Source organism: Melospiza georgiana, chromosome 15 (assembly GCF_028018845.1).
Source record: "Melospiza georgiana isolate bMelGeo1 chromosome 15, bMelGeo1.pri, whole genome shotgun sequence".
In the NCBI taxonomy this organism is placed as follows: Eukaryota; Metazoa; Chordata; class Aves; order Passeriformes; family Passerellidae; genus Melospiza; species Melospiza georgiana.
Genome location: NC_080444.1, coordinates 5436585 through 5448683, shown reverse-complemented (window position 1 = coordinate 5448683; position 12099 = coordinate 5436585). Strand labels below are relative to the sequence as shown.

Below are 12099 nucleotides of genomic sequence, written 5' to 3'. Positions count from 1 at the left end.
ACCCCGCGGGCAGCGCTGAGCGGCGGCGGCGGAGGGGGGCTCCCCTCCCCTGCCGTAGTGGGGGGCCCCCGCGGAGGCGGCGGGGTCCCCCCGAGGGCGAGGTAGTGACGGCGGCTCGTCCCCCGGTTGGTCCCCCGGTTGTCGGCTCCCCGCGCGGGGTGAGGGGCGGGCAGGTGGGCGATGAATGGGTTCAGCACCGAGGAGGACAGCCGGGATGGGCCGCCCGCCGCCCCCTTTTACGGCCAGAGCTGCTGCCTCATCGACGACGGGGACCGCTGCGTGCGCCCCGCCGGCAACGCGTCCTTCAGCAAGAGGATCCAGAAGAGCATCTCGCAGAAGAAGCTGAAGCTGGACATCGACAAAAGTGTGAGTGCGGCCTCGGCCGGCGCTGCCGGGCGCTGCCGAGCCCTCCGGAGGGGCGGCCGGGCCGGCCCCAGCCGCCACCGCACTGCGGTGCCTCCGGGGAGATGCGGATCCGCCCGGCGAGTTGAGCTCCCGGGCGGCCGGGGGGGATCGCGCTGGGGCTGGGGCTGTGTGCGGCACACCCGGTGCCCCCGGACCGCGTCTGCCCGTCCGCAGCCTTACAGCGTTCGGGAAGGGGAAGGACGTGCCTGGGTGGACCCGGCTGTTCCCCGGGTGCAGAGCCGGCTTTTCCCTGTGGCTCTGCCCGCCGCCTGAAGCACAATGTAGCTAAAGCGCTAAGCGCCGTGTTTGGGAGGCGGGCGGCGTGCGGTGAAGCCAAGGAGAGAGCTGTCAGTGTTCGGAGGCACGAGTGCTGTTCCCATTGCGGGCTCGGCTTGGAGAGGCTGCTGCTGTCAGGTGAAAACAGCGCTGTGCTGCTGCTTCAGTCAGGCGGCACTGACGTTACTTCTTTAATTGGGAAGAATTGGTGTTGTGGTGAAGCGGGTTAAAGACCGAGCTGGCGGTGAGATGTGCTGCCTTCTTCATTCAGCAGGGTTTATCCGCACACAGAACAGCCCGGTTTGCCGCCTAATGACATTGACAGCTGTCAGCTCGAGATACAAACGGGTTATTTGCCCAGCAGAGAAATAGGCAGAGCAGAGCAGATCACAGAAGGAATTTCTCAGAAGTGACTTCGTTAACGGAATTCAGCTCTGCACGCTTTTTTTTCGCCTGATCTGTAAAGATCAAAACCACTGAAAACAAAGCAAAAGCAAAAAAAAAAAAAAAGGTGAAGTTTTGAGTCAGTCTGTTTGGCAGCTCCCCCAGTTGGTTGGGTCCCTTCTGCACAGCCGAAATGCATCGTGTCACGGGAAAAGTGACTCAGTTTGAAACATATTCTTAAAAAATAGAGCATTTCTCCCAGTTGTAGTTCTCAGCAGATTTGTCTAGTGGCGTAGTAATTTCTTACATTTTAGAAATGAGTCTTTGTTGACAGATGCCAGGCTTTAGAAACAAAAAGGGGAAATTAGACTAATGCAGTCAGAACAAAGGGAAAGTGTAAAGCAGGCTGCATGGAGTGATTTTGGATGTAGGGTGCCTGTGTTATCTGAAGATATTTTGCCCATATTATAGATACCAAATAATTTTGATCGTTTGAAGTCCTTTGTTTTGCTAACTCTAGTGGGATTATAGTTGTTAAAAGGGAGATTCCATTGCTGAACGAGTAATAGGAAGGAGGCTATTCTGCATTTGATCTGTTTGTTTTAATTGAGGTGATCAGCCCAAGTTTTATTTGTCAAGGTTTTGAAACACTTGCCTTAATAATCTTTTGTACTATTCAAGCCAGAAAATTCACAAGAATGGAATAGAATAATACATTTTTTGGTACTTACCTGCTAGTAAGTCCCGAAATAAATGCACTTCCTCCAGACAAGCACCCATTTTTTTTCCTGACATATGATTGCAACCATAAAAAAGAAATTTATTATCTCCAGAGGTTCAATTCAGCTGGAGCTTGAGTTCTTTGTTTTCTTTGCCTTTAGTCTTTGTAAGGTGAGTTATCTCTGAATAAAGAGTGTGATATCGGGGCTGGGATTTAAGATTAGAAATTCCTTGATGTCAGTCGGTTATACCAGTCTTGAGGGATGCACCTGACACTGCTGTTGACGTGAATGTTGTTGGATGCTGTTTCACAGTATCCTTTTTGATTGCTTTTTCACCACTTCTGCTTCTCAGGTGAGACATCTGTACATTTGTGATTTTCACAAGAACTTCATTCAGAGTGTTCGGAACAAGAGGAAGAGGAAGACAAGCGATGATGGAGGCGACTCTCCTGAGCACGACACGGATGTTCCAGAGGTTTGTGGGCTGCTTTACCCCTTCTTAGCATCTTGAAGTTTCGCTTGGATGTTCTCATCCTTCAGAAAATATTTATATTTTAAATTACAAGGCCACTGAAGCTGTTGTGGAGTTACTTTCACTTTCCAGGAGGAGTTTTTTCTAATGTGTGGTGTCCTAATTTTCTTCATTCCCCTATGAGTTCTTTGCCCATGTAAAGTTTTCTATAAAAAGAGGTGTGATAAGGTAACTTCATGTACATACAGTTAAAATCATATTTTATACTATTTTTAAGGCATTTAAAGTTATTTTTGGTGGTGTCTGATGCCCCAGTATAATTCCTTGTTACTTAGTATGCATCATTTTGCAAATACACTACAGAATTCAATAGGTCAGTCTCTTTGATTGGGTATTTGATACCCAGAGATATTGAGCTGCTCCAGATATTTGCATGGATGGTATTTTTTAGCACTATTTAAATCTACCTTTAAATAGTTTGCAACACATTTTTATTTTCAGGAGATAGGCCTGGGGGAAGTTTTCTGTGATAGGATTATTCTAGAGTTCTCTTTCTCTGTGCCACTGCGTGCTGCACTTGCTTCAGTGGTGTTTCTGCCACTGTTGACATGGCAAAAGTTGTGCAGAGGTGATGTTCAGAGAAGCAGAGCGTGGCCACAGTCAGCAGAGCCCTCTGCTGGAAATGCCAACCCTTTTGGCAAAAAGCTGTTTATTTCTGAAAGGAAAAAAAAAAAAGCCACCAAGAGTCATTTTGCCAGCAAAGCTGTGTCTTGGTGCAAAGCTGGTGCACACACCTCCTGTGTGGAGGTGTTGAGAGAGTAGCAAGTTTTTGGTATGGGTTTTTTTTTAAGATAACCTGACCTTTTTTTATCACTGTTCATGTTTCCATTCTACAAGCTTCTCCATCAAAACTTTGCTGTTCAAGCTTTGCAGTAGTTGCCAGGGTGATTGCTGAAGACCCAGCTGGCATCTAAAAATGTTGGTGCTGTAGAGCACACAGAGTATTTGGTGCCTGAAACCTGAGGGATGCACGTCACCCAGCTGAACTGGGAACTCTGCACCATGTCACTTTTAATGTCATTTCCCTCTCACTTTCCAGCAGAGATTCCTTTTGTCTTTGAAACTTGGCATTTCCCACATGATCTTCATCTTCCTTGCTGTAACCTCGCCACCACCCCCTTTGCTTCTAAACTCCGCACTTCCTATTTAAGTATTTGAATTTCATTTCATCTCTGTACTCTGTTTTATGTCACCAGCCGTTTGTTCAGTGCCTGCTAAATTGTTATTTCATGTGTGAGCTTTTTAAACCTTGTGGGAACAAAAGGTTCCCCTTTGCTTGGAGGTTGCAGAGGTGTAATTGAGAGCAGAAATTGGCCAGCAATTCTGTTGACAGCATGTGAACCAGAACAAAAATTTCTATTTCCCTGGGGCTATTTTGGTCCTTTAGCATTAACAAATACAAAATATACTTAGGTTTGTCAGTAAGACAAGCCAGTGTGCTTCTGAATGCAAGCAAGGAGAAGTGCTGTTGAGGAAGAAGTAGTTATTTTTAGATGTTTTTAGATAAAATAACTACTCACAGAAGCTAAAGGTAGTGCTCATGCCCTCTTTATCACTTCCAGGTTGACTTGTTCCAGCTCCAAGTGAACACCCTGCGACGTTACAAGAGACATTATAAGCTGCAGACTAGGCCTGGACTCAACAAGGCTCAGCTTGCAGAAGTAAGTGAGGCAGCAGTGATGTTATCTCTGTTACAAGGAAACTTTTTATCTCCTCTGTTCAAGGGCAGATTTTGTGGGCATTCACACCTGTGGGACTGACTGGTATGGACCAAGTGCCCACTGGAAGGTTTCAGGGAGTGATGCCAGCAAAAAGCTGCCTGCTTGCTTTCACCTGAGACAGGCTTGGAATGCACAGAAACTGGCTGTTCAAAGCCTGTTTTAGTAACTTGCTTGTCTCTGCTTCCCTTCCCACCTTTTTCATAGTCCCAGTTGGTGCCCTTTAGGGAACAGAAACAGGAACCAGTTGTTGGTGTTATTTGGGGATGGCTGCTCAGCTGAAACTCAGATTTAACCCACTCATCGTCTCCCTAAGTGCTCCTGTTAGTTTCTCTTTCCTCACAGGCACTTGAACTTGTTGGAATTGCTTATTATTGAAGGCAGCATCACTGTCCATGGATTCAGAGTTTTCATTTCCCTCCCTTGTCCTGACATTTCTGTGTAATAAAAGGCTTTTTTCTTAAGGGCCTCTGCTGCTTTCTCACCATATGGGCTTTTTGTTCAGAAAGAACTCTCTGTATCTCTCTGGTATTTGGGCAAGTTGTGCTTGCTGTGCTTCTCCTCTGCTCTCTTTCTTGACTTGATCTGAAGCCATGCTGTGGAAAAAATCTTCTCTAAACTTGTAAAAACTGCAGTAGTTACTGATTAGTACTGAGGTTGATTTTGTAAGTTGTGGCTTTCACAACTGTCTGCCTAAAACTGTCTGGTTTGCTTTTACTTTTGCTTTAAAGAACAAAAACCTGACAGACCAAAAAAGTCAGCAAGACACTGTCTTCCCCTCTTTCAAAGTCACCCAGGGAGTGAATATATAGAGAATGTGCAGTATAGGGCATGTAGGAGTAAATGGAACAGAGTAGGGTGGTGTTGTTCCTCATTAGCAGTCCTGATTTGTCATATTTTAACTAACCAATTCATGTCTGTCAGCTGCCTCCTGCCATGAAGGACTGCCTGCTTAAGGAATTTACCATGAATGTACCCAAGAGAAAAGAAAAGATCAATTACTGTGCAGGCAGAAAATAAAGGGAGCCTAACTTAAAGCTGTCACACAGTTCCCAGATTTCCTGTGAAGCCTGAGCAGCTTTGACTCTCTGCTGGATCCTCATCCAGCTCCCATGCTTGAATCACTGCTGCCTGAGGCTCTCTCACTCCTCATGCTATCCCACTGTAAGGGAAACTCAAGCTTCCTTAAATCTCCTTGGAGTGACTTATTGCTCAGCCTGCATCAGAATCCTATTCTAGAGCTGTGTTGGGTACCAAAAAAGTTTCTTCTATGTGAGGAGCAGATCTTGTCCAGCTCCAGCATGTTTTCTCCATTCACTTCCTGAGGAAAAATCAGCTGATATTTCAGGGCTTATGCTACTGTCAGAGAGGGGCAGCCCTAGCCAAACCCTAACCCTCCCATTGCAAATGTTCATTTCAGTGAAAACTTAAGAGTGCAGAGGAAATCTTTTTGGATGAAACTTTGCTCCACCTGGTTCACACAGCAAAGTGCTGCAGTGTTTCTGACACTCTCCTTCAAAACACGGAGGTGCAGGGGAAACTCCCTCACCAAATAATCTCAGCACAAAATGTTGCTGAGGAGAAGCTGTGCTGCTTTGGCAGGAGGACATTCTGGCTTCCAAATTCCTCTTGTAGGTTGGCTGCAAATCCTGCTGACATAGCAAGGCTATGCTGTGTTCATACACACATTCCAGCTGTAAAGAGAGAGGGAGGTAAATGAGGACTGACAGTTGGAATTGGTGCATGTTTCACTCAAAGGATAATGCGCTCAGTGGCCATAAAATCGTTTTTGGAAAGTGAAGAGAAACCCTGTCCTGATTATTTCTAGTTTTTAATTCCAGCATTCCTGTCTCTTTACCTGTTGTCCCTCTAGACTGTCAGCCGTCATTTCAGGAATATTCCAGTGAATGAGAAGGAGACACTTGCATATTTCATCTACATGGTGAAGAACAACAAGAGCAGGCTGGACCAGAAATCAGAAGGCAGCAAACAACTCGATTGAAGATTGACAAGGCTTGGAATAAGAGAGACCTTGAAGGAACATGTGGTATTGTGCATTTTAGGTTTATAAAAACTCTTAAAATATATTGTAAATTTTTTTAAATGCAGTGTCTGGATGACAGAAAAAAATATAGACATTCTTATGAGGAGTATTTGAAAACATGTGCCCATCATGTTTCCGAAGACTTCTTCCCCTCATTTCAAAGTCATATTGGAATAAAGAAATGAGGATAATGGGGAAACCAAATAAATCTGTAGAACTGTGGAGTTTGTCAACTTGGTGTTTTAAACCATTTCTGGAAATCTACATCTCAGTGCAATTCAAATGCCAGATGGAATTTTTTTCACTGAATTCAGGCTGCATCACAAACCACCATGCAGTTTGTCTTGGTACAGGACTGGAAGAGCAGCAGAGATAAAATTCATTGTCAAGGTGCATGGGTCAGAAGTTTGTCTGAAGCTTGCTGCTCACCTACACATGCTCTGTCTTGCCTTGAGTCAGTGCTTCAAGTCCCAAACTTCTACAAATGCTCCAGCTCAGCAGATCTACTCCAGTGAATGCTACTTGACCAGTCTGAAATTGATGGGGGTTTTTTTGCCATTTTTTTCCTTCTGACCCCATCCAACACAGATGCCAACCAACTCTCTGCAGTCTCTTTTCTAATTTCTTTTAAGAACTCACTAATTAAATTTTCTGTAAGCATTTAAAAATTTCTGCATTTCTCTGAATGTGGTATTAAGGCAAACACAACCTATTTGCTGTATCTGATCATGTTGGTAGAAGTGCTTATTTAATTGATTTATGCATATTTCAGTGATAGTAGGTGAAACAATGGCTTGAGACATCAGTCTCTTAATTTCTGTGTCAGGTCAGTATTGCTCACAAGTGATGTGCATTTTATACTGAAGCTTTAGCAGGTGGCACAAAACTGCTGTGTGCATTCAGGGGCTCTGTTTAGTATAAAGCAGATTTATGGGTGAGGCACCATAACCAGGGCAGTGATCTGACTGGAGCATTTCATGATACATTTCATGATACATTTCATTTCCCTTTGCAATGGGCAAGAAGCATCAAAGCATTTGCCTTTCATGAGCATTACATGTGCTTTCATGAGAGCTGTGTGAGTGAGGGTGGCAGGGCACTGTAGGAGGAGATCACCCTGATTTTATTCAAAGCCGAGGTGTCCTTACAGATAATACAATGATTATTTTGGCAAAAGGAGCTTTTAAAAGTGTTGGTCATGACTGACTGTTCTCCAGTGACCTCAAATTCTCTTCAGGGGATCTCATGATTTAAAGCACTGCTCTGTTTCTTTGCTGTCCTGACCAGTGTCTCCATTCTGGTACAAGATGCCAAGACTCCACATAGAGAGGATATTCTTAACAAGCCTTAAGCAACGAAATGAACAGTAGAAAACTTCAGCTAGCATTTTGTAAATGGCAGGTTTTATTATTTCAAAACTGGATGAAGCTTTGTTTAAGAGCTGAACACACTGGTCATGGTCCCAGCTTAGCACTGCATTGTGTTTTGTAAGGCATGAAGGGTTCACTTAGTGAAGCTCTTGTTAAAGCTCTCCCAGGGTCTCTTTAAAATTGAAGTCACAGTTTAAAGCAAGTTGTTCACATCACTCTGAATCGTTTGCTAATACTCCAAAAACATGTTCAACCAACTTCAACATGTCTTAAGTCCTGTGTCATGGGCAGAAATACTCTGTTATGGTACATGTCCCATTTGTGACATCTGGAGAGTGTGATTATTTCAGCATTTCCTCGTTCAATTCTGTGTGGATTTTTAGAACATCATACAAGAGAGAGGTTCAAGGAATGAGGAGAGAATGTCTTGTGTCAGTATTTCACAAATGTTTAAAAATTTGCTATTTCTGCTGGTCCTTTCCTTATTGAAAGGGTGGAGTAGTTCCCAGATCAGTCAACACGATCTGGCTTCTCTCACTCAGGACAGATGGTTAGAAGGGTACATTCTCTGACTGCATGTGAACCTTCAGAGTGCTCATGTAATCAGAGGATCCTACCAAGGGAAAATGAGTTTCTGAGTTGAGAGGGTTATGCCTCAGAGTGATTCTTCCCCTCCACTGGTCACTGGTGAGGCCACACCTCGAGTGCCGTGTTCAGTTCTGGTCCCCTCAATTCAGGAAGGACATTGAGTTGCTGGAGCAGGTCCAGAAAAGGGAAACAAAGCTGGTGAAGGATCTGGAGCACAGGTCCTGTGAGAAATAGCTGAGGGAGAGGAGGTTCAGGGGGAACCTTCTCATTCTCAGCAGCTCCCTGACAGGAGGGTGGAGCCAGGTGGGGCTTGGCCTCTTCTGCCAGGCAGCCAGGGACAGGACAAGGGGAAATTGCCTCAAGCTGCACCAGGAAAGCTGAGGTTGGACATTTGGAGGAATTTCTTCACAAAAAGGGTGATTAAATATGGGAGTGGGCTTCCCAGGGGGGTGGTGGAGTCACTGTCCCTGGAGGTGTTTAAGGAAAGACTGGCACTTGGTGCCATGGTCTAATGGACACGGTGGTGTTTGGTCATAGGTTGGACTCGATGATCTCAGAGGTCTTTTCCAACCTAATTGATTCTGTGATTCTGTGATTCTAGACCAAAACTGTAAAAATGTAGTTTGTTTGGGATTTACTTTTTTTTTTTTTTGTGGTTGTATTTTATTTTGTTTTATTTTTAAGAGTAAATAAATCTGTTGGGGTGTTTTAGTAGCCAGCAGCAAAATGATTCTTTTCAAGGAAATATGGTGGCAGGTTCCATCTGTTCAGGTGTATTCACTGGAATGCTTTTGTGCCGAGGTGGTATCCAGGAAACTTTTCTTTTCTTTTTTTCCTGAAATAGTCAATTGATGTTAAACGTGATCCTTGTTGGTTTCACTTCTAAAGCAATTCTACTTTTTTGAAAAAAAAAAAAATTCTTAATGAAGTGTGATAATGAAGAGATGTTTACCAGCCATTAGCAGTTGTTTATAAGGTGGAAAGCTTGGAGGCAAGACACCAAAGAAACAGAAGAATCTTTGGCTGTCAGACCCCATGGCCTTATAAACCCCTTGCAAATGCCTTATTACCTTGTTCTCAACTTAGCTAGAGCAAAACACCTTGAGCAACAGAAAGCTGATGGTCTTGTTGGAAGGGTCAGCCACTTGCTGGCTCCCGTGCTATGAACTGAAACCACATGTCAATTCAGTAGCAATATCCATGTTCAGGGTGCCTGTGATTCTTGAAAAGCATTTAGTGTCTAATAACCAGAAAACGCAACAATGCAATTGTCGTGTACGATACCGTGCTGTGTGTTCGACTCCTTATGCTGCATGCCAAGTAAAAACAAACAAAAAAAAGACTTTCCAACTTTTTATTTTAAATGTCAGAGTAAATGTGTTTGAACCTCACACTTGTGAAGCCATGAGGTGGGACATTTTCTCAGCACTTTTAGATGGGACTTGTTGGAAAGGTGTAAGACCCAAATCGCTTTGGCTGGTATGATAAGATATTTTTTTTTTGCATTTTGCTTTTCACAGATGGGCCTTAAATTCTGTCTAGCTTTGAACCATGGAGCACAAGCCTTGGGGGCATGGAGGATGACCAGATGTCATCTTCTGTTTATAATAGTGGAAGCTTATTTCTTACAAGCCTGCATAGGTGACATTCACCCTGGGGCAGAGGAATTGTCTCTGAAGGTCTCCAGCCATTATATAGCCTAATGCAATTCCATAGCCTAGCTCAATTCTCATTGCAGAGTTCCATTAACTTAATTAGAGTTCTGAATAGATCCAAAGCCATTAGTATGCAATCCAAATAATGCAGAAACATCTCTTCTGGGCTTAATTTCATCCTGTATGCTGACCCTCTGCTCACTTCAAGGGAAGAAGAAGAAATCATTGCTGGTCGTTATTGGCTTGAGCTCAGCTCAGGGGAGTTGGAAGCATGCAAAGACTCGAGTCAGTAGCAGCCTGATGGCTGAAAAGTGCAAACACATCCAAGGAGGCTCTGTTAGAATGCAGTTTTTAAAATTTCATAATCTGAAAGATTATTGTATATCAACCTGAGATAAACAGTTGCAGTAAAAAGTAATGTTTCTTTTGCCAGGCACTTTAGATGCTCAGCCTGAGAGAAGCAAAGCTTTGTACCGCTTCTCTCCAGTATTTTGGTGTCCCAGTTTTCCTTAGAAATGTGGCTGTAAACCACTAGATACCCCAGGGTGCAAGAACTGACCAGAACATGTCAAGCCTAGCATTTCAAGTGAGTCAAAAGTGCAAGCTGGGTTCAGAGAGGCTTTGAACACAAGAGCTGAAATAATCTACAGCAAATGGGAGTTTTCATGTGGGTCATGATGGCACAGGGAGGATGGAGCAGGACATGGCCCACAGGGAGACTGAACAAAACACACTTCCACAGCAGCAGCAGCGTGGAGGGAGACTTGTTCTGTGTCAGCTCTTGTGATGGATGTTTTATGAGAGGGGGAGGAGGGTGAGCTGTGCACTTTACATCTTTTGGTTGAGCCAAATGTAAATACCAATGGGAGATCTTCAGCAGGAACTGCGGTTGGAGGGGAGAGGAGGGCTCTGCTGAGGGACTCTTTGTTTAAGTTTGCAGATCCCTGGCTGCCTGGAGCACTAGAGTCACTTTGTCTCTACAGTTTAGAAACCTGGGTAATACAAGGTGGCCTCCCTTCCCAAAGGAGTGCTTGTGCTGCCCAGAGTAAGGACAGAAGAGTCCCAAAGGTGAAGGAATGTTATTGATGCCTCACTGCTCGTGTCACTGATGCCCTTTAATCATGTCTAGCTTATCAAGTTAGGGAGGTCTCATTTTCCACTTTGGAAGTGCAAATGAACTGTTAGGATGTAAGATACTCCTTGCACTTTTCACAGCTATCCCTGGTCTCCTGTTTTTGACTTGCTTGTGAACACAGCTGGTTGGGATGAACTAAATGCTTGAACAGAGTGTGGGGAGAGGGGGAGGCTCCTGCTTTGAACCTGAACTTCCCTTGCAAGCAGCTCTGCAGGCCATGCTGTGCACCAGCACCTCTGTCTCACCTGAGCCTCACCAGGGCTGGCTTTGCTCCTGTCCTGCCCTCACCTCTGCTCCACAGCTGCTGCAGGGGACGTGGGTAGCCGGTGACTTGCAGAATGGTCTGGAGTCTTTTGGCAGGCTTACTGGGAGAGAAAACTGTGTTCCCTCTTCTGTTTCTGGCCTCCATGTGTTGTGCTGATCTTATGCCAAATGTTTTGGACACCTTGTATTTTTAACTGTGTAATATAGCTGTGTATTGTTAAAGCAACTTAGTAACTTATAGCAAAAACTGTAGAACTCATTTCTCTGAGGTGTAGGAAATGTCCTGCTTCCACTGTGTATGAGACTTTAACTCTGTACTGTCTGACAAAGATAAAATTCTGAATTTCACTTTAATAAATGATCTATCTAGCAACCAGGCCCACATTCCCTTGTTTGCCTTTCTGCCCTCAGCACTGGTGGTTCCAGAGCCAAGAGAGTTCTGCTTTGTGTGGATGTTTTGTGCCAGGCTTCTCAGATTCTCTGCCTTTTCCCACCCACCTCTCAGGGCTGAAAACACTGCAGACATGGAGCAGAGAGTGGCACTGCCCATGGGAATGCCAGGCCTGCAGTACAAATCTCAGGTGATGGGATATTTCCTGACAAACCCAGGTAGGTTGCACAAGTGCAATTCATGGAGTCTTTTGAATGCAACAAAAATACAACAAAATACAATTTGCAAGAAATACAAAACTACAACTTGCAAGAAAGAGGCTGTTGAAGAGCCACGTGCCCTTGCATTCTGGGGAGTGTTTCTGTGATGGGAATTCCTCCCCTCCTGTATCATGAAGCGTCTGTCAAGTGCAGCTTCTCATTTGATTCATGTTTCCTATTGAATCTTCTTTATGTCTAGTTCAGCCCTGTGCGTCTGCTCCTTTCTCAGGCACATCCTTGGCTTTGTTTCATGCATGATTTATGGCTCCAGTTGTCCAGAGTCAAAGCTGCATGCCCGGCTGACAAGGTGGGGCACTGCTCCAGAGCAGTAATGACATGGACCATCCCAGCATTC

At 44.7% G+C, this 12099-nt stretch overlaps 1 protein-coding gene across 1 annotated transcript; it reads left to right on the top strand.

Annotated features, from left to right (window-relative positions):
- Nucleotides 1-11463, top strand: SAP30L (SAP30 like). The gene is made up of 4 exons (XM_058034904.1): nucleotides 1-366; nucleotides 2140-2262; nucleotides 3882-3980; nucleotides 5911-11463. Exons 1-4 carry the CDS (start codon nucleotides 181-183, stop codon nucleotides 6037-6039), a joined length of 537 nt encoding a protein of 178 aa, XP_057890887.1. The 5' UTR covers nucleotides 1-180; the 3' UTR covers nucleotides 6040-11463.
- Nucleotides 11464-12099: the final 636 nt, after the last annotated feature.

Bases quoted from the DNA above. Each gene is read 5' to 3' on its own strand.
- SAP30L (XM_058034904.1), top strand. From the start codon at position 181: ATGAATGGGTTCAGCACCGAGGAGGACAGCCGGGATGGGCCGCCCGCC. The intron at 367-2,139 runs GTGAGTGCGGCC...TCTGCTTCTCAG, and splicing joins AGCTGGACATCGACAAAAGT to GTGAGACATCTGTACATTTG. The intron at 2,263-3,881 runs GTTTGTGGGCTG...TATCACTTCCAG, and splicing joins ACGACACGGATGTTCCAGAG to GTTGACTTGTTCCAGCTCCA.